Here is a 22,681-nt window from a genome sequence, read left to right on the forward strand (position 1 = left end):
CAGTGGAATTAACTTTCATTGTTAATTCCACTGAAATATATATAATATATATTAACTTTCATGGTATGAAACAAAAATGGACATTTTCCAAAATATCTTTTATAATTTTTGGATGAACTTTAAAATAATGCTTAATCTAATCTGAGTTTAAACATGCAGATTTCAATGACATTTTATCATCCACAATTATGAATGTTATCTTTATAACCCCTTCTGCTCATAATCTGAAAGTAACCTGCTAATTCTGTGGCCAAAGTTATAAACAAAACCTGACACAACAGAAACCCTGATGATCTCAAACAGAGAAAGAAATCCTAGAAGAGCAAAAAGCGATTACAGTAACACTTTACAATAAAGTCTCATATGTCAACATTATTTAAAGCATTACCTAACATGGACTAACAATGAGTAGTCTAATATATTTTTACAGCATTTCATAATCTTTGTTGTGCATTCATGTTAATTCAGTGCATTAACAGATATGTTTGATCAAAAAAATTTATTAGTAAATGTTGAAATGACCATCAGTTAATATTAATAAATAGTGTAGAAGTATTCTCCATTCTCTATTAGTTATAATGCTTAGCGATGTTAACAAATGGAACCTGATAAGGTTAAGGAAAGCTGTTGAAATAATTTCCTAAACAAGATATCTACCAGCCCCAATTTTTAATGTTCTCAATCAATATTTATAATAAAATAAAAGTGTTCTGAACCTAGAAAGGGATGCAAAGTCAATTAGTCAGAAACATATGTGTTATCTCAGCAAAAAAGAGTTCATTTTAGTAGATATTACATTAACTAATGGAGTATTAAAATGCTGTGTCATTCACCAGGAATATAACAAACACTTCCTGTAGAGGGACGGGCAGGCAGCAGATCAGAAACTTATCGAGAAAGTGAAACTTAAGAAAACTAGGGCAACAGCTGTTCTCAGATCAGCTGAGGGCAGGAACAGTGTGCTAGTATAAATAACAGGAAGACGCATTGATCTGTCCTTTCTACCATCAGAGCCTCCTGCTTAGTGCTTACGGATCAGCAGGGTAAGAGATAATCATTATTACTCACAATTATTATTATTATTTAGCAGAATGTGTTGTAAGTGTTTTCTATCTTTACAATTAAATGATTTTGTAATGCAAGTTTTATTTTGGTGGTTGGTCATTGTGTAACCTGGAAACTGAATCATCTTAACAGGTCTATGGTGATTCCTCTGTGGGAGACGCCATGGAACCCTGAGTGATTTCGTAGCACTAATGTGTGAGTACACTGGATATTTCAAACTTTATGATTTTGAGCTACTGTAAAAGACAATAGTGAACTAAATATAAGCAAATCTTGCAATGTTACATCTAATGACTTCTTTCAAATGCATTATTGTTATATAATTGTCATAAAATTGTTATTTGACACCATCTGCAGTTCCTGTATCTGAATGGTTATATTGTTTGTTCTAGCATCATGAAGGAGGCGGAGCTCATGTAAATCCTTGTCCCAAGTGGCGAGGTCATCTGGCCCAGCACTATTCAGAGGGGAAACTCAGTCTCCACCTCTGTTTTGCGTTGGTGTCCAGATGCGCAGAAGCCAGTGCCGTATGCCTAAAGCTGCGAAGCCTGACATCTTGCGTAAAGCCTCAAGTCTGCAAAGTCTGCAAAGTCTACAAAGTCTACTAAGTCTACAAAGTGAAGAACCAACCAGAAGAAATCGTACCAATGCATGTAAAGCTATGTGAACCAAGAAACGCCTTTTAACACATTGATGAATGACTCGTGAATAATGCTACAAATGTAAAGTGAAGTGAAGAAGTGTTTTTATTTGGTGAAACCTTTGGTTTCTACACTTGGTTCGGTTGGTCCGGGGCCCGGTAAAACAACCCCGGAAAATCATCAACAACAACAAAACAAAAAAATCTAAATAAAAATAGCAAAATTCGCAACAAAAATCCCTTTTGTGCTGTGTTTATTTTTTGTTCATTTGCCAATTTTGATGATAAATTTACTAACGTAAGCACATCTTACATTATAGGCCAATATGGGATGTGCTGGAGGAGACACAGAGTGACTGACTCTTGCATTATCACCTCTTGATGTAAATAAATGTTGTGATGTTATTTCCATCAAGAAGTGCAGCATTTTTTGGTAAATATCTTGTATTGATAATGCAAGAGTCCTGCACTCTCCAAAGTCTACTCCAGCACATCCCAAAGACTGTGGCAAAGGTCAGGACTCAGAGGTGCCAATTCATGTGTGAAAAGGATTCTTCTTGCTCTCTGAACCATTCTTTCACAATTTTAACCTTTAACCTCATCCATGTTGACATTGTCATCCTGGAATATGGCATGAGGTGTCTTCTTACATGGTTGTTTAAGAAATGAAAAGTTACACACTCCACACAATCAGTTACACAATCTTAAATTGTTAAAAGAACCGTTGCCAAACATAAAACATGCTAGAAACATAATAATCACTGTAATAATGATCCATTCATAGATTCTTGAGTATTTGCCTATTAAAATCCAAACAGCAACTTTTTTTTGGCCGGGCAGTGTATGTATATATATATATGCATATATCATTAAGGTTGAACCACTGTAGTCACATGGACTATTTTAACAATGTCTTTAATACGTTCTGGATCTTGAATGACAGTAATTACGTTGCTATCAAGGGTGGATAATAAAACCTCTTGGATTTCATCAAAAATATCTTAATTTGTGTTCCAAAGATGAAAGAAGGTCTTACGGGTTTGGAACAATATGAGGGTGAGTAATTAATGACAAAAATGTCATTTTTGGGTCAACTAACCCTTTTATAAACAAAACTGCACGTGTCTTGTGGAAGAACATTGTAGCCGGAGCTACTTCTCTCTGTTTATGACGAGTCACACAGGTACTGGGATACTCCCCAGCATTTTGGCGTCCATGCCAAATAGTCTAAATAGTCTAAAATAGTCAGAGTATAAACACTTAGTGATTCAGGATATATAAGACAAAAACACAGTTTGAAAGATGGATTCATGAAATGTACTTGCTAATTATATAAATTTTGAAAAAAAAAAAAAAAAAAAAAGCTACACAGTGTACCTTTATGTTAAATATTAATCCTTTGTTTGTGTGTGGCAACAGAGAGGTCAGTAAGAGGTCAGTAAGACAGAGGCACCTTGTGGCATCTTCACTGAGAGACATAAAACCACTTTCCAGATCGTTTTCGTTCATGATTCTTTGCTGGTGGAAAGATCTTCCCAACCCTAATGCTGAATCACTGACAATTTAAGAAACAGCATAGGCTACTCATCTCTTTTGTCAGCACTTAACAGCACCCTGCTGCATGAATGAATGAATAAATGAATAAAATATTCCCATATGCTTTCACTTTTCCTTAATCTCTCCCTGTTCTAGCTTATACTATTGTAAACAATGTCTGAAACTTTATTGTTTCTTTATTGTGCCAGAGGTTTTCCTAATTGCTCTCATTTCTTCTTTTTGGCCTAAGTGATTTTATGCTCGACATTTGGTTGTCTTTTATACATTGGTTATTGTCTTTACAAAAATCACTAAATCTGAATCATTCATGTATGAACTCAGTTTTTGTCAGCAACTGAAGTAGATAGATATTGTGTTGCGAGTGTCACTGCAGATAAAATACTTTTAAAGACATGCATTAATCTGTCTTGTTGGAATAATGGACACTATTGCTTCTGCTATAATGATGTACATATACATTTTAAATAGATAAAATATTAATTCTTTGTTTGTGTGCGGCATCTTAAACTCTGTGTTCACCCCACCTCTGCACTCTAAATAAAACATTGGTTCACCAACAACAAAAATATGTTTTCCACTAGAAATTTTAACTTAAAGGGGTACTTCACCCCTGGAAAGATGGATGTGTATTTAAAATTGGTCATTTATGTAGTAGAAATGTGAAATTATTTTTGAATTTGGAGCTTTCTAGACTGAGAAAAGGCAGAAAATGTATTTTTGACTAATGTGGATGAAATACAACAACTCCCAGAATGCACTTGTTTTGCTGCCCTTGCGAGGCCACGCCCAAACCACGCCTACAGGCGGCATTACCAGGAAAATTCAAACAAATAAATCGTGAGTTAGTTCATACATTTACAGCGAAATGGTGCTAAATTGCTTTGTACCTGGATGTACACCCAAAACCAGGAAAGGACAAGTAAGTTTACAACATTTTCCGATTAAGTTAAAGATTTGGAGCGATGTAAACAGTGGCTGTGGGCCATCAAACACCCGAAGTTTGGAGATGACACCGTTATAGAAAACCTAAAAAAAACGCAGAATATGTAGTCTCCATTTCTAGCACGAGGACTACGAACCAAATATCTTTGCAATGAAAAGAACCATTCTGAAGGACACCGCGATACCATCTATATTCACTTTCCCAGAGGACGAACAGCCTGGGCATCTGGTACTAAGCGTATTCGCCTAGAGGTAAGACTCGCTGATACTAGACTGATAACACAGTAGCCTATATGTAGTGTTGTAGGTAGCAGTAAAACTGCAAACTTAGCAAAGTAACGTTTGATAGACAATTACATATAAGTTGCATATAAGTTGACTGTTATCAAAGTAAAGCCTCTGTTCTGTAAAACTGAGTTTATTTATCTATTTATGCTAAAGTTACCACAAAAGCCCGTGGCTGTATTGGTTGAGATGACTGCAGAGACCGTTAAATTTGCGAGATGAACCACTGATGTAGTGCAGACAAAATAAAGTTAATTACTGTAAGCTTAAAAATACAATTGACACCCACTTTTGATAAAATCTTTGATCTGTGACCGTGAGTAAAGGTGCGTTCACGTGGCCTCGTAATTCTTGTAGTTACGAGATTCTAGCTTGTAAAAAGCGTTCACGTCCTCGTAGAGCTCGTAATTACAGCTTGTAAGCTGGGAGTTTTCTGAAAGCTCCCAGATATACGGCCGCGCTGTACCACCTGACAGCTGTAGATTCATTTAGGCGTTGGCAGTGCTGCCATGGAAACGCATAATTCCCAGTTCAAGGACCAAAAGGACGTGAACAGCTCCGAATATAACGTCACGTGTTGTCATTTCAAGATTCCGGTAAATACGAGGTGACGTGAACGCAGCTTCACCTCAAACGCGCATATGTATGGGCGTGGTGAAAAAATGCGGAACTACCTGCTATTACTGGCTGTAGTTTTAAGCCTCTGGCCAAAAAAGCCTCAAATGACGCAAAATTACGATTTTTTCGTCATCGGAGGCTTTTTTACAGAATAAAAATGCATATATCTCGGGCTGATATGAAGGGGAAAGCACGCTAATTCGAAAATACTAGTGGTATTCTACTAATACAAAGCTTAATGCTAAATCCTGAAGTAACCCTTTAAGCCAGGGGTACTCAAGTTCAGAGGCCAAGAGGGCCGCATTTCAACCAAATGAAACGCGAAGGGCCACAAGTTATAACTTGGATCGTAAGACTTTTTAGGCCTACTTAAGACAATATTTGTAGTTTTACTGTTTATTTACTAAAAGTGCAGTTTATTATCTAGCTAAGTCTTAATAGTATGGTGTCCTTTTTAAAGTGTCACTTAACATGATAAATGGCATTTAAAAAAATGATTAATAGCTTGTCTTGCTGTATTCTTAATGTAGAAATGCATAAAGAAAAACAAGAACTGATGAAAAGAAATCCTTATTCATTCCTTATTCATCCTTATTTCATTTCTTTTCACAAGAAATTTAAGGTCTGGCTGTTGTTCACTGGCTGATAAGAGTTTGTCCGTAAGACGAAAACATTGCACTTTTTTTTATAGTCTTTTTATACTCCATTGCACCTTTTTAACACTTTGTATAGCACCTATTTATACTCAGAGAATAAACGTTTTATTATTTATATTATTATTACCTTTTAATTTGGTAAGAATCCAAAAATCTTTTTTTTTTTTTTTTTTAAATGTTCAATCACAATGATAAATCAGATATTCTCCGTGAGCTCAATTATGTGATGACAGATCTTTAATGGGAGCGCTGCTTGCTTTCTGTTTATAACACATTGACATTAAGAATAAAATGTTTGTTTTTCATGCTGCTCGGCAACTTACACATTGCAAAGTTTGAGGAATGTCAACTGCATTTCATCATGGAAAAATAAGGTTACTTTGTTTTTTACTTGCGCGCACAGTCTCGAGTCTTTGGTGGCGTTCACGAACACAATTGCTCGACACATGCGCACTAGAGAGATTTATGCTTGTCTAGTCTTTTTCGCTCAAATAGTTACAATAAAATGTCTTTGTACTTGTTTAAAATTAGAGTTGCTGGTATCTTTTAATCCCCTCAAACAAGCGCTCTTCAACACGGTCGGCTATTGTGTTTGTTGTTACTCTTGTTCCGTCTTATCCGTTTCTTTTCAGACTGAAACAACAGCCCGTTTCAGTGCTGACACCTTGTGGACAAACTAAATTAGTGCAAAAAGTATTCAATGCGCGCGTGCAAAGTGCCTACAGTTTATATTGTTCTTTGCGATTAGAAAAACTGTGCTGCGCGCGTACACTAGACGCGTTCTCTGCTGATGATTACAGCGTCACGCACACTGTACGCCTACCCTTGTGTACGTGTAAAAAAACGAAGTAATATTCACGCTAATTTTAGACGCAAATTATAATAAATATACATTTATATGTAGCATGATGCGGGCCACAAATTTAATGCTGACGGGCCGGATGCGGCCCGCGGGCCGCCTGTTGAGTACCCCTGCTTTAAGCCAATTGGGAGAATTACATCAATTCAAAGCAATATTTTGAGTTTATTCAACATAACGTTTTAAGTAAGGTGAAGACGTTTTTTTTTGCCACAATAAAAACACATTTCTAAGTAACGTGAACTTAAAAATTGTCAACATGAATGCAACTATTTAAGTTGATCCAACATAATGTTCTAAGTAAGGTGAAGATGCTTTTTGGACAAAATAAAACACATTTCCAAGTAACAAGTAACATGCTTGGTAACACTTACCAAGCACCGCTTGTCACCATGATGGTAACTCTCCAAAAACCCACATTAACAGAAAGTCTTCTAAATTAGCATAACAAAACAGTAATTACTGCTAAATCTTCCTTACCATTAATCTTGTGCAAGAAACATTATATAACACTTAATTTTAGCATTTACTCTCCCTTTCAAGTGCCATGGGCAAAGCATGATGGGAAATATAAATCCCAGCCCAGTTTCACTTAAGTTCGTCTAAATTAAAAGTGTTCATACAACTCAAAACAATGAAACACATTTACACGTCATCAGATTGTATTGTACATTAACAGAACTTAAATACTAAATACATTTTTGATTAACTGAAAATGTTAAACTATGACAAGTCATGATAGTATATCAAATCAATAGCATAATTTGTGTGTCATCCAAGCTCAATAAAATAACAATTACAAGTAAAAAGTCTAACAGCATTTCAGAACTTGATTTTTTATTTCACAACAATATATATATTTAATTAATGACTAAAGGTCCCCTGAATTCGTTTTTAGAGTGTGTAGAGAATGTGTTTATCTATAAGGGTGTGCCGGGGGTTTTAAGGTTTTAGGTGGGGTGAATCTTCCTTATTTGCTCACATTTCTTCATATCTATATCTGTCATGTGCTTTATTAAACTGACTGTATTTGCTCTCTCTCTCTGCACTGTATGTACTGTATATATGCAGTGGGGGCTGTAAAATTTGGCAATAAAATTAATTTGCATCCACAAAACTTAGCAAGTTGAAAATACTTAATATTCTGAGTACATACAACTTAACTAAGGCAAAGCAAAAGGTACACTAACTTTTGTTCAAAATGTGTATAATGAGCGAGTACATCATGAATCCATCTTCCAAACCATGTTTTTGTCTTATCATGAATCACTACGGTACGCCTATAATAAGTGTTTCTTTTCAGACTATTTTAGACCGGTTGGGACGCCAACTAAATGTTTTTTATAGTGTTTTATCTAAGCAGCAATGTTTGTCCTCTGTCAACAGATCTTTTCCGAGGGGAGTGATGAAGAGGATGATGAAGATGATGATGAAGAAGATGATGGAGGTGCTGGAGTAAGTGTCTGCTGCCAAGGCTTGATAACTGCTCCAGACCTTGATGCAGCGTGTCGAGAAAGACCCAATAGTACGCTGGATCCATGAACTGTGTGTATTTGCTGACACAAGCAAGCAGCAGCCAAAGAAACACACAGCTTCTTTTGTGACAAATGATTTCTGTGCATATATCTGCCTGAATGCATCACTTTCTAATGAGCTACACGTCTAACTTCCCCTAAATAAAGAATGTTGTGAAAAAAAAAAAAAGGTCTATTTTGTGTTTATGTGTGTGTGCTTACGTCCCAGTAGATTCAGTTCTTTTTTGTGGCTTTAAATATTAATTTTGTGATATCAAGAACATTCCGCTCTTTAAGTTCTCATTCATCCATGTTTCATTAATAACTTAAACAGTCCCATCCACTCCAGCAATATGGAAGAGAACTGTGGATGGGTAGTGCGGTTATCCGCGAACAATCCTAATGACGAAAATTTCACGATGTGGGCGGTGCGCGGACGCCCTAAGTATAGTCTACTTTGGGGTAGGCCGTATCGGGCCCCCAATCCGCCCGGGCCCATATGCACGTGCATACCTTGCATGCCCAGACGCTACACCACTGCTACCAGTAGACTAGCCTACACAAAACTTCAGATACTTAGAATTAGGAATATATCTGTTTTCTTTATAAATCAATATTTTCAAACGATGTAATTTTATACTATACTTTGAAGTATATTTTGATCAAAAGATTGAGTACAAGCATAGGCCAAATATACTTAGACTTTTCTGTCAGTATAAGTCAAGTATACTTAAGTGCAATTTTAAGTATATTTCTGAGAACTAGGCCTATATAAAAAAGTAGACAAAGTATACTTTCTTATTTTTTTAATTTAAAAGTAATCGCACACTTGAATGAACTTCTTTTTCGTAAGGTATGTAAATTTTTCCTGCCATTTTTCCTGCCATTGCCTTAAACAAGCTTGAATCTGAGTGCAGGAGCTCTAAGTTGATTGCTGTTGTGACACTCGAGAACAGCACTAAACACGCACTTTGGTCGGTACAACTTTAAATATATTTATTATTCTAAACTTTTCATCAAAGGTAGGCTGTAGGCTACAACAAAGTTGCTATTTCTGCAGAAAGCTGAAAGCTGATCTCCAGCGATGTGTCTAATTTGTTTCATCGATCATTTGACTGCTGGTAAAGGGAAAGAGACCTGGGGAGCCAGGTGTGTCTTGCTGCTCTAAGTTTATATTTCGGAAGAAAGATAGGCCTACGCGTCATCATGTGTTTGGCTGCATTTGAAAGATTTTGAGAATTAGAGCATTCTGTCTTTCCCAATTAAATTCATAATGGCCCAGCAGGCCCACAACCTTGACTAACTTCATTTAGACATTTCCTTAAGTAAATTGCACATGAGAAAAAATTATATTTTAAAATTATTTCTAATTGTTTGGTATTGTATGTACAGACTGCTGGACCCAGAACACATTAGCTATATAATTAGACTTAATTCGAATCGTGAATGTCTATCCACTAATGTGTTTATGACACTTAATAAGGATTACAAGCCAATCGCTGGCTCAGCTGTGAGGCATGTACATGTACCTGTATGCAGTATAGCCTTGTTACATTCTCTCTACATGTTTGTTATGCTATATACATGTAAACCTTTCACATTTAACACTTTCTTTGGATGGAGCCACATGGGTAAGTCATTTTTTTTACTGTCAAAATTATCAATAAAGAAAAGCTCAGAGCTGGAGATAAGTCATCAGGCTTAAAATGTAGGTCAGCTAACATGGCTGCGGCGCAGTGATTATTGTGCATTAGCTTGGCTGCTCTTGTGTTAATTTAATTAATTTCTTGTCTTGTTAGTGTGTAGGAGGAGGAACTTTCAAGTGTGCATGTTTTTTTTGTCTGTATTCCCGTCTATAGTATTCCTCAGCTGATTTCCCAAAGCACAGCACACCCACATAATGGCCTGCTACATTTTAAGCCATTAGCGCATATTGAGGCAGTCATTTGCTGTTAGTCTCTCTCCTTTCCTCTCCTGTCCTCCATGACTCCGCAAGTTCCAGTGCCCAGACCATCATATTCTCAGGCCAGGGAGAGCCTGGTGAAGGCTGTTCCTCCTAAAATCATCTGTCTTCTGGCCTGTGGGGGGAGAGACTGCCGCTATGAAGGTCCGGCATGCTGGAGCAAGAGCCAGCAGGCCATTAAAGGAGTCTTTAGCAGCTGGTGAGGCCAACTGTGTATATATGTGTATATATATATATATATATATATATATATATATATATATATATATATATATATATATATATATGATCAAGAATGGTCACACCGCATCCTAATCTAAAATTTCCTGCATTCTTTGCTTTATAGAATATCCTTACATAGCCATGCACATATTCACTGCATGTGTTTATTTATGACTTTGTATTTAGGGTGACCGATGACATTATTGCAATGGCACGACCTTCTACAAATCTCATCAAGAGATACAGCATCATAGAGCAGTTCAAACAGTGAGTATTATTTAATACAGTCCTAATTAAGATGTTTAATATTTACTTGCACACTGCAGGGGGATGTTTCTCGTTAATAAGTGGCAATGTGTGTGTGTGTGTGTGTGTGTGCTTGTGTACATGCTTACAGGTTGAACATTAAATCCATCATTAATATGCAGCTCCCAGGGGAACATGCTCACTGCGGCCCTCCTCTGGAGCCTGACAGCGGGTTCACATATTCACCTCAGATCTTTATGGACAGCCAAAGTGAGCCAAAGACATGCAAAAATCTGTCAAGAACATGATTAGTTCATATTACAACCCCGAAAATAAAATAAATATAATAATATAATAATAAAAAGAAAGAAAGAAATATTTTAAAATATGATATAAAATGAATATGTTTTGCATTGTGCCATGTCTAATTAGTATTACCATAATGTATAAAAAAATCTATAATTTAAATTATAAGTAAAACATAAAATTATAATGATCATAGTCTAAAAATGAAAATATATACAAGTTATAAAATTATATTTAAAAAATTAATAATTTCTCAAGAAACATTTCTTATTAACAATGTTGAAATAAGTTGTGCTGATTAATGTTTTTGTGGAAACCATGATAATTTTTTCAGGATTCTTTGATTAATAGAGTTTAAATTTTTATATTTTATAAAAAATATATATTTTTATAGCTTTTATTTTATTTTTTTATAACAATATAATAGTCTTTACTGTCACTTTCAATTGATTTGATGCATTCTTACTAAATAAAAGTATTAATTTCTTTCTTTCTTTCTTTTCTTTTTTCTTACTGACTCCAAACTTTTGAATGGTACTAATATAGAATATATTATCATGAAAAGAATGTCAAAATGCAAACATATCCAGTACGTATTGGTCCTAAAATCTTTTTTTTCTTTCAATACTGGAGTGAAATATGACCTGAATAATCCTTGTGAGATTCACCCAATAAATTATCTGATGAATTATGGAATTATATTCTTTTTTTGTCTGACAGTTTTCTTCTATAATTTTGGGATGTCTGATTTTGGAGTGTCATCTCTGGAGGGGATGGTGGATGCTGTGAAGGTTTTGACCTTCTCTGTGCAGGAAGGGAAGGTGGCTGTTCACTGCCATGCTGGATTAGGCAGGACAGGCAAGTTGAAACTTCTATATCATTACTTTCAATGCAAATTTAGTGACATTCTGTTCTCTTTAATATCCATCCTGCTTTACAGGTGTTCTTATCGCATGCTATCTAGTCTACACCTGTCGGATCAGCGCTAGTGAAGCTGTCCACTACGTTCGGATCAAAAGACCTCGTTCAATCCAGACTCGATCACAGATCAATCTGGTTTTTGATTTCGCACGGCTGGTGGGCTCTCAGCTGGCCCAATTCCCATGTCTGAACATGCGCCATGGTTCCACCTTCAGTCTTCGGCAGTACCTCCTGCGTCAGGCCCTTCTGCTGCACGGGGAAGAGGCCCGAACACTTAAACACACACCCAAGATCCTGCACGTACTCTGCAGCATGCTTATCACTATAACCCAGGGAGCTGCTAGCCCTTTAGAGGTCCAGAGAGAACTGGAGAAGAGGGTGAACATTTTGGCTCTAAAGAAAGCAGTGAAGGAGACACTTTTGAAGAGGAACCTTCCTGCTTTGAAGGAAAGGCGAGGCTCGAGCAGAACGTTCTCCTGCGAGTCGTGGGACGAGCCATTCGGATTCTTGGAGAGGAAAAGAGACGTCCTACTAAACAAGCGAAGCTACAGTGAATCAGATCTCAGCAAGATTACCATCATTGAGGTGAGAGCCAATTCATTTTAAGTAAGATTTGATATTTTTTGGAATTTCAGAAAATAAAAATAAACATATTCTGAACCATAAATAAAGTGGAATTATTTAGATGCATCAATTCAGAACATGCGTCAAGAACATGGCTGGTTCATATTATACCCTAAAAATAAAAAATAAAATAGGAGGAGTCCGATCAAATGGATGTGACTATTGTGGAGGCCGATCACATGGAGGCTGAACACATTAGGAGGCCGATCACATGGATGTGACTATTGTGAGTCAAAGTCATAGTGCCACTAACTGGCAGCAGAAAGTGTCACTTTGAAAATGCTTTAAATTCACCCTCTTATTTTTACCTGATTTCCCAGACAGCAACATAGTGTGGACCAGATGTGGGCCGGATCTAGGCCGACACTATGTTGCTGACTGGGATTGCTTCAATTTTTATTAAGATAATGTCAAGACACCGCAAATGTACACCTGTTAAAGGATTCTTGATATCTTAAATACTGTTGTCATGGCAAATGCGTCAAACTTTGATATTCTTTTCGTTTTTTTTTTAGACTCTAAGCATGCTTCAAATTGCATTAAAGTCAACATACACATTATAGTTGTCAGCCAGAAGACAGACAAAGCCTTAGAAATGGGCGTGGAGGAGGGTAAAGTGACTAAAGTTGGGGCTTAGTGTTACCTACAGTGGGGATTAAAGGGATAAGTAATGACAGTAATGAGGGATTAAAGTAATGACAAAAAGGGAAACAGGAAGAGTCTCATATCTTCTATACAATACATTATACACCATTTATTTCTATATAAAATAATACAAATATTAGAAATAAACATATATATATATATATATATAAAATATTTTAAGTTACACATAATATATAAATAAATATATACAAATATATACAAATATATATATATATATTATGTGTAACTTAAAATAGGCAGATTAGTGCTATCTGGTTGAAATTTAAAGGTGCCCTAGAATCAAAAATTTAATTTATATTGGCATAGTTAAATAACAAGAGTTCAGTACATGGAAAAGACATACATTGAGTTTCAAACCCCATTGCTTCCTCCTTCTTATATAAATCTCGTTTGTTTAAAAGACTTCCGGAAAACACGCGGATCTCAACCTAACACTGACTGTTACGTAACAGTCGGGATCATTAATATGTATGACCCCAATATTTGCATATATGCCAGCCCATGTTCAAGGCATTAGACAAGGAAAGGCAGTATTAACGTCTGGATCTGTGCATAGACCAGGTAAGCAAGCAAGAACAACAACGAAAAATGGCAGATGGAGAAATAATAACTGACATGATCCATGATATCATGATATTTTTAGTGATATTTGTAAATTGTCTTTCTAAATGTTTCATTAGCATGTTGCTAATGTACTGTTAAATGTGGTTAAAGTTACCATAGTTTCTTACTGTATTCACAGAGACAAGAGAGCCGTCGCTATTTTCATTTTTAAACACTTGCAGTCTGTATAATTCATAAACACAACTTAATTCTTTATAAATCTCTCCAACAGTGTAGCATTAGCCGTTAACCACAGAGCATAGCCTCAAACTCATTCAGAATCAAATGTAAACATCTAAATAAATACTTTACTCACATAATTTGAAGCATGCATACAGCATGCATGATGAACATCTTGTAAAGATCCATTTGAGGGTTATGTTAGCTGTGTGAACTTTGTAAATGCACTGTAATATAGTCGAGAGCTCGTGTGGCAGTGAGCACGCCATTTAAATGGGCGACGCTGCCAAAATCAGTGTATAGTTAATGATGCCCCAAAATAGGCAGTTAAAAAAATTAATTTAAAAAAATCTATGGGGTATTTTGAGCTGAAACTTCACAGACACATTCAGGGGACACCTTAGACTTATATTACATCTTGTGAAAAAGCATTCTTGGGCACCTTTAATATATGGCACAACCATGGCAGCATAGGCATGTTTTTAAACAATAACTCTTATTGCTGAAAATATAATGTTGAGACTGATAACAAATGTTCAGACATCATCCTTTTATCAGGTATTGCATTTGGATATATATTTAAATGATCAAAAACAACTTTGTCACAATTTAGATTTTTTTTTTTATGTAAAATTTTCTGGCTTAACTGACAGGTTAACAGTTTACAACTGATCCTTAGATCTTACTCTGCCTCTGTGTGTTTGTGTGAGTCTATTTTACATTCTTGATGGTTTAGAGTTTAACCCTTTTATGACTGTGTAGCTATTGCTGTGAAGTTTTGCCTGTGTGTGTGTGTGAGAGAGAGATAGAGGGAGATAGTCTATTTTACACTCTTGCTGGTTTAGAGTTTCAGTATTACAATGATTTTGACGTAGTCTTTTTACATTTACCTGCTTTAAATGCACATTGCATGCACATTTGCCCAGAAGCTACCTGGGTGGCGGTGGCGCCAGGGCTTGGGCCTGTCATTGCTGCTTGCAGCTATATTTATTTTACTTTTTGCTATTTAAAATAACAGTTTTAATATAGTTTAAAATGTAATTTATTCCTGTGATTACTCCAACCTTCAGTGTCACATGATCATTGTTAAATCATTCTAATATGCTGATTGGTGCTGAATTTTCAATTACTATTTGTAGTCACTTACTAATAATAGTTCTTATCAAAGTTGAAAAAGTGTATTTGTGGAAATGGTGATACATTGTTTCAGGATTTTTTGATGAATAAAAAGTTCAAAAGAACAGCATTTATTTAAAAGTGTAAAAGTTTCAGAAAAATATTAAGCAGCACAACTGTTTTAAACATTAATGATAATAAATGTTTCCTGAGAAGCAAATCAGCATATTAGAATGATTTCTGAGGGATCCTGTGACTGGAGTAGTGATGCTGAAAATTCATCTTTGCCATCACATGAATAAATTACATTTTAAAATGTATAATATTTAAATACAATACATAATTTATGAAAATGACATGACATTTGAATTTTTGTTGTCTCTGCAAGGATTTCATGTTCTCACACTACTCTCCTCAATCTGGTGGATACCATAAAATTAACAATGAAGAAATCAGTCCATCAAAAGATGAGAGAAATCTAACAGAATCCCAAACGATTCCTCATACCTTGATGACAGACCAGTGCAATGGAACAACAGCGAAACACGGCCCCATTCCGCCATCAGATCCTCACTCATATGAGACTGCGAACAAGAAGACAAAATGTACAACCAAGAAACCTCAAGCTTACCTAAAGTACAGCTCAAACATCGAGGTCAGTGTGGAACTAATTAAAATGTCTGCATTTTTCCCCCTGCATCTTAGATTACTGCCTCAATGGTTTTGAGAACTTTTATTTTGTATTACCTTCAATATATGCAAATGTTGTGGATGTTTTTTTTTTTTTTTTAAGTTACGACGAGAGGATCATACATCAGATCAGTCGTCATTACCGAGAGCCGTCGCTAAGGCAATGGCACAACAACGCCCACCATTAGACACTGTATTGAAAAGAGCAGCGGTTTTGCAGGTATAACATGTATGGCTTGAACTCAACAAGTAAAATACGTTCCAGAATCCATACCCTTGTTAGTTACAGGACTGACAAAACATTTTGATTCACTTTATTGGTCATATGACTGCATCCATTTCACATCCATTTTTTTCCTTCAAAATCATGGTATTTATAAACTTTCTTGACTTAAAATCACTCAGACAACCATAATGACTTATAAAAAAGTGAGTCATAAACTCATATAACTCATAAATTAAAGTAGTTAAACTACAGTCAAGCTACCCTTTTGAAAAAGTAGTTAGCTACACTACAAGTTACTATCAAAAAGTAGCTAGCTACATTGAAACTACTTTCAATTTTTTTTTTTTTTTTTTTTAATGACATAGCTTATAAATAACTGGATAACTGTTAATGAAGAATATTTAAGTAAGATGTTTGGGGTTTAAAACAAATCAGTGCACTACAATTATGATTTCAAAGCATACTGTTTTATTTTGTAAACTATATCAAAAGATACAATACTCAAATGTATATACTCAAATGTCAATACTCCTATATCTCACACTGACTTTGTTTGCACGCTTTATATATATATATTAAAATTCTGAATGTATTATAAGTTTTGTTTTTCATGCTATGAGAGGACCGACGACCAATTGCACTCTGCAATTTCAAAGCGATTTCTACATAGAAATGCAGGATTCATGCTCAAAATTGCTACCATTACCATAACACGGGACAAAAATATGCAATAATAAAAATAATAAGCAATGTAAATGCAGACTAGAAAAATATTAGAATTTTTGTATCAATATTTTTGAAATTCTATTCCAATTATTTGTAAAAATGACTTAAACAGTCGGGATCATTAATATGAATGCCCCCAATATTTGCATATGCCAGCCATTCAAGACATTACACAAGCCAGTATTAACGTCTGGATCTGTGCAGAGCTGAATCATCAGACTAGGTAAGTAAGCAAGAACAACAGCGAAAAATGGCAGATGGAGCAATAATAACTGACATGATCCATGATATCATGTTATTTTTAGTGATATTTGTAAATTGTCTTTCTAAATGTTTTGTTAGCATGTTGCTAATGTACTGTTAAATGTGGTTAAATTTACCATTGTTTATTACTATATTCACGGAGACAAGAGCCGTCACTATTTTCATTTTTAAACACTTGCAGTCTGTATAATTCATAAACACAACTTCATTCTTTATAAATCTCTCCAACAGTGTAGCATTAGCCGTTAGCCACGGAGCACTATCAAACTCATTCAGAATCAAACGTAAACATTCAAATAAATACCATACTTACGCGATTAGACATGCTGCATGACGAATACTTTGTAAAGATCCATTTTGAGGGTTATATTAGCTGTGTGAACTTTGTTTATGCTGTTTATGCTCCTTGGGCGGGGAGCATGAGGAATTAAAGGGGCCGCAGCATGAATCGGTGCATAGTTAATGATGCCCCCAAAATAGGCAGTTAAAAAAATTTATAAAAAAAAAATCGAAGGGGTATTTTGAGCTGAAACTTCACAGACACATTCAGGGGACACCTTAGACTTATATTACATCTTTTTAAAAAACGTTCAATGGCACCTTTAAATGTCTCACTACGCGAATCATGTGCTTCTCCCGTGAACATTCTTATACCCGAGCAACCAAATTTATTAGATCAGCGCACTAAGCTATGTTGCAAGTTTGTTTTCTGTTCAGTTGACGGATGCTTTGCCAAAACACTGTGTTGGTGATCTTATGTTCATTATAAAACTGTTGGGACAGATTAGACTAAGGCGGGTCACCACTGTAATAATATAGTTTGCATTCATTTGATACAGACAAAGTATAGACAAATATATTGAAAAGTATTCAAGTTGTACTGCAGTTGTAAATAATAAAGCAAATTTCTTACTTTCAAAGTAACCAAAATATATTCATAATTTCTATATAATCCCCCCAGACAGCACCATAGTGCGGCCCAGATCCGGCCCGCATCTGGTACATGTGGATTACACACGGACCAGATGTTGGCTGGATCTGGACCGACACTCTGTTGCTGTCAACGCCCCCAGGTTTAGCCAAGTAACAGAGCTATTTTCAAACAGCAACTACAGTAGGTGAATATGGTGTTAATGTAAGAGATTTTAACCTGTTTTAATTTTCTGCAGGATAAGCTCAACTTGAGTGAATATGGCTGGGTTACATTAGTCATGGAAACAGATCCAGATGTTCTGAGCACACTGTTATGGACCTGGCTGGACAAACTAAAGGTCAGAGGTCACAGTATGGTAGTTCTGGCATAATTTCAGTAATAAAAATGACAAATAACATGTTAATGTCTGCCAAAAACTATAGATATGCCTATGTATATATATATATATATATATATATATATATATATATATATATATATATATATATATATTGCTGTTGTGCTTTATTATAACAGGACCCTGTTCTCAATAAAGATGACATAGAGAGGCTGACCTCAACCTGGCCTGCACAAAACCCCCTTATCACACTTCACAAGGTGAAAGTCTGGTCTGGCCTCCCTCTTCTGACAGATCACACTACACACATTTTGATGTTGAACTGTATTATGTTTGATTTGTTTATACATGTAGTAAATATACATTTTGTAATCATAAAAACATAGAAATTAACCAGTTGTGTAGCTCTGTTCCACTTTTCTGTGTGTGCGTCATACGTATAATACATATATGTCATCTTATACAGCTTTATGTGGTTATAATTCTGTGCTGTTTTAGTATGGAAGTAAATTAATGCCGAATGTTTTTGAAATAAAAAGCTTGTTGAATTGCTCTAACTGAAAACAAATATGCACTACATTAGCTGTACTTGCATTTAGATGCACTGTATTTTTAAGGCTTGCATTTTTATGGGATGAAATTCAACATGGTCGTATATTTAAGCTGTGAATATTTCAATTAAAAATATTTCACACACATTTTCATTATTAAAAATTCAATAATTCATATTCACATTTCAAATTTCACTTCCAAGATATTTATTCTGTTTAAAAATACAACCTATAAAATTCAACTAGCAATTTTCAGTCCATTTTATTTCGCTTTACAAATTCGCTTCCACAAATTCAGTGGTTAAAATTCGGCAGAAAATTCAACATTTCACATCCGGGAACTGCAGGAAGAGCAGTAGAGTGCCGATGCATCATCTCTATCTGCTGTTAGTCTTCTTCACCAGCAGGTGCCGCTAGCGGCTGTTTAGGAAGACCAAAGCAACGCTAGTAAATCATCATTCATTCATAAAAACGGATTTACAGAATTAGAGCAAGCATAAGTGAATATGTGATGATTATCAGGGCCAGTATAAATGCAGAAAAGCTGATAAAGACACAAAAGCTGCATTTATGTTTAATTCAGTGTATTTACGCTTACTTTCCCAGTGTAGCTACAGCTTTCTGTACAGTGAACAAGATAACGTTATTGCCCGATGCTGGTGTACAGATCAAACGTTAAATCTGAGATATACATATATTTCTCTCTGTTGTTTAGTTTCCTTAACTTTATATCGCGGCGCTGTGTTGTAATACTAGGGCTTCCCTCATCCGTCATAGGATTGCCCTGCCATCAGGACAAAAACTCTTAACACAGCTTAATGGACTCGTACAGTGATATAAAAGACCAAACTCGCACCTCATTTGTGATGTAGGTTAGACTATATAGGCTCCAAGAAAGCAGATACTGGCATAAAGTTGATTTGACGCTGAACGTTTGATTGTGATACTCGCAAATTTAGGGACCGTCTCTAAAGTTACGACATTCTGTATTCACGTTTCTACCTTCTACCAAACTCTTGTAGACACACATGCACATATACATATTCAAACACACCTCACTCAAAGTACATGCATATATATATACTATTTATTTATTTATTTTTTTACACGTTCATTTTTTATTTTACCTGATCATAGATTATCCTGCTTATACAAATTTTAAATAAAATTTAGAAATAAAATTAACTAAGTAGAACTAATTGTGTGATGAATGTGTAAAAAAAAGAAAAAGTATATGTGCATGTACTTTGAGTTGAGTGTGTTTGAATATGTGTGTGTGTGTGTGTGTGTGTGTGAGAGAGAGAGAGAGAGAGAGAGAGAGAGAAGGGTGCATCACTCTTTGACCTGGCACCTATAGATGAACACTTCACAGGTAGTTTTGGTGACTAAATCATTCTCATCATATGCTATTGAGCTTTAAGTTTTGTATAATCCAATACAGTAGTGAAATACATAGCAATCTTTACATATTACTTGACAGTTTATTTGGAAACACTTTACAGTAAGGTTCATAATGTATTAACTAATGTGAACTATCCATGAGCAACACATTTGTTGTTGTATTTGTTAATCTTTGTTAACGTTAATAAAAATACAGCAGTTCATTGTTCATGTTACTTCACTGTGCATTAACTAAAGTTGACAAATACAACTCTTGATTTTAATAATGTATTAGTAAATGCTGGAATTAACATTAACAAAGATTAGTAAGTGCTGTAGAAGTGCAGTTCATTGTTCGTTCATATCAACTATTTAATATAAAGTGTTACCTTTTATTATAATAAACATCAAAAATCTAAAAGGTTTGCATTATACCTGACAGCTAGATGAACAATTTACAGTTGGTTTTGTGACTAAGTCATTCTCTTTAAATGCAATTGAAGGTAGAAACGTGAATACAGAATGTCGTAACTTTAGAGACGGTCCCTAAATTTGCGAATATCATAATCAAACGTTCAGCGTCAAATCAACTTTATGCCAGTATCTGCTTTCTTGGAGCCTATATAGTCTAACCTACATCACAAATGAGGTGCGAGTTTGGTCTTTTATATCACTGTACGAGTCCATTAAGCTGTGTTAAGAGTTTTTGTCCTGATGGCAGGGCAATCCTATGACGGATGAGGGAAGCCCTAGTATTACAACACAGCGCCGCGATATAAAGTTAAGGAAACTAAACAACAGAGAGAAATATATGTCTATCTCAGATTTAACGTTTGATCTGTACACCAGCATCGGGCAATAACGTTATCTTGTTCACTGTACAGAAAGCTGTAGCTACACTGGGAAAGTAAGCGTAAATACACTGAATTAAACATAAATGCAGTTTTTGTGTCTTTATCAGCTTTTCTGCATTTATACTGGCCCTGATAATCATCACATATTCACTTATGCTTGCTCTAATTCTGTAAATCCGTTTTTATGAATGAATGATGACTTACTAGCCGTTGCTCGTCTTTGTAAACAGCCGCTAGCGGCACCTGCTGGTGAAGCAGACTAACAGCAGATAGAGATGATGCATCGGCACTCTACTGCTCTTCCTGCAGTTCCCGGATGTGAAATGTTGAATTTTCTGCCGAATTTGAACCACTGAATTTGTGGGAGCGAATTTGTAAAGCGAAATAAAATGGACTGAAAATTGCTAGTCGAATTTTATAGGTTGTATTTTTAAACAGAATGAATATTTTGGAAGTGAAATTTGAAAGGTGAATATGAATTATTGAATTTTTAATAATGAAAATGTGTGTGAAATATTTTTAATTGAAATATTCACAGCTTAAATATACGATTGTGTTGAATTTCATCCCATAAACATGCAAGCCTTAAAAATACAGTGCATCTAAATGCAAGCACAGCTAATCTAATGCATATTTTTTTCAAATAGTGCAATTCAACAAGCTTTTTATTTCAAAAACATTTGGCATTATCTTACTTCCATATTTTAGTCTCAGCGGCACACCATCTGCTGTTTGCTAGACTGTGTGGGTCATGTGGTGGTTCGATGTCCTCAGTTTGAACATGCTATACTACAGAGACTCATTCGAGCTTTAACAAGAGTAAGTTTGTGTGTACATGTGCTACTTTTTACAAATACATATAGTAAACAAATAACAGAAGTAATTGGAGACGGATCATTCAAACTTGTGCATGCTTTTGTTTTATAACAGCGCCCTCCAGAGGAAATAGAGAGAAACAGCATCTTGTTGCGCGTCCTCAGATCTACAATGAGAGAGCTGTACCTGCACAACAACCACCATCCAAATACTGCAACACCATCAAAGTGCTAGGAACAGTGGTTAAACTAATAAAACATTCATATAAAGAAACATTGTTTCATTAACCGTATGACTGAACAAGTTATTTGATATGTATGTCAATGTGTATCCCAAAAATATTTAAACATCACATATAAAACAACATACTGTTTTTGCATTAGTTAGCAAAATATCAAGCCAAGTTGCATCTGCAGAATTAACTTTTCTAGCCATTTAAAAAAAAAAAAAAAAAACTTTTTAAAATGTATAGGCCTATTGTAATTTAATTTAAAACTTTTTTTTTGTGAACTGTTTAGCCTTAAAGTGTGCCCATGTTTTGTTCCTTTTTATTCATTCATTTATATTTGTAGGCTTGCACCTCAGTTGGTTTGATATTATGTTATCTAATGTAATGATATTCACACACATTTTTAAGTGTGACTTAATTGTCCAAATAATTGTATCGTCACTGCAGCAAACTTTTTAGTGTGTATAGGCTGGTTGTAACTATGAAACTGTTTTATAAGTGTTGTATAGTCTAGTGTAATCTGGTCTAAAGACAGTGTGTGTATTAAACTTTGAAATATCTCTAAGGAGAGCACTTGTTGAATTTGGTTATACCTTAATTTGTTTAATAATTAATAACACTGCACGGGTTACAGTGGATTGGCATGCAGAGCAGCTACTCGTGAACTTCTCCCCATTGGAATGTCACTCAA

At 35.3% G+C, this 22,681-nt stretch overlaps 1 protein-coding gene and 2 long non-coding RNA genes across 3 annotated transcripts; 2 read left to right on the forward strand and 1 right to left on the reverse strand.

Moving 5' to 3' along the window:
• The first annotated feature begins 947 nt into the window (after window positions 1–947).
• Window positions 948–1,942, forward strand: LOC137022746 (uncharacterized). The gene is made up of 3 exons (XR_010895431.1): window positions 948–1,043; window positions 1,198–1,260; window positions 1,458–1,942. It is a non-coding gene; the product is annotated as an uncharacterized lncRNA (long non-coding RNA).
• On the reverse strand, window positions 1,793–3,810 carry LOC137022748 (uncharacterized). Its single transcript, XR_010895432.1, has 2 exons — window positions 2,528–3,810; window positions 1,793–2,207 (listed from the first exon to the last, which is right to left on the reverse strand). It is a non-coding gene; the product is annotated as an uncharacterized lncRNA (long non-coding RNA).
• A 287-nt stretch (window positions 3,811–4,097) lies between these two features.
• On the forward strand, window positions 4,098–22,454 carry zgc:77752 (uncharacterized protein LOC393862 homolog). The gene is made up of 12 exons (XM_067389193.1): window positions 4,098–4,456; window positions 8,009–10,298; window positions 10,508–10,588; window positions 10,719–10,837; window positions 11,594–11,731; window positions 11,814–12,379; window positions 15,372–15,638; window positions 15,777–15,893; window positions 18,059–18,160; window positions 18,340–18,420; window positions 21,654–21,764; window positions 21,876–22,454. Exons 2-12 carry the CDS (start codon window positions 10,120–10,122, stop codon window positions 21,993–21,995), a joined length of 1,881 nt encoding a protein of 626 aa, XP_067245294.1. The 5' UTR covers window positions 4,098–4,456; window positions 8,009–10,119; the 3' UTR covers window positions 21,996–22,454.
• Window positions 22,455–22,681: the final 227 nt, after the last annotated feature.

Source organism: Chanodichthys erythropterus, chromosome 7 (assembly GCF_024489055.1).
Source record: "Chanodichthys erythropterus isolate Z2021 chromosome 7, ASM2448905v1, whole genome shotgun sequence".
NCBI classification, from domain to species: Eukaryota; Metazoa; Chordata; class Actinopteri; order Cypriniformes; family Xenocyprididae; genus Chanodichthys; species Chanodichthys erythropterus.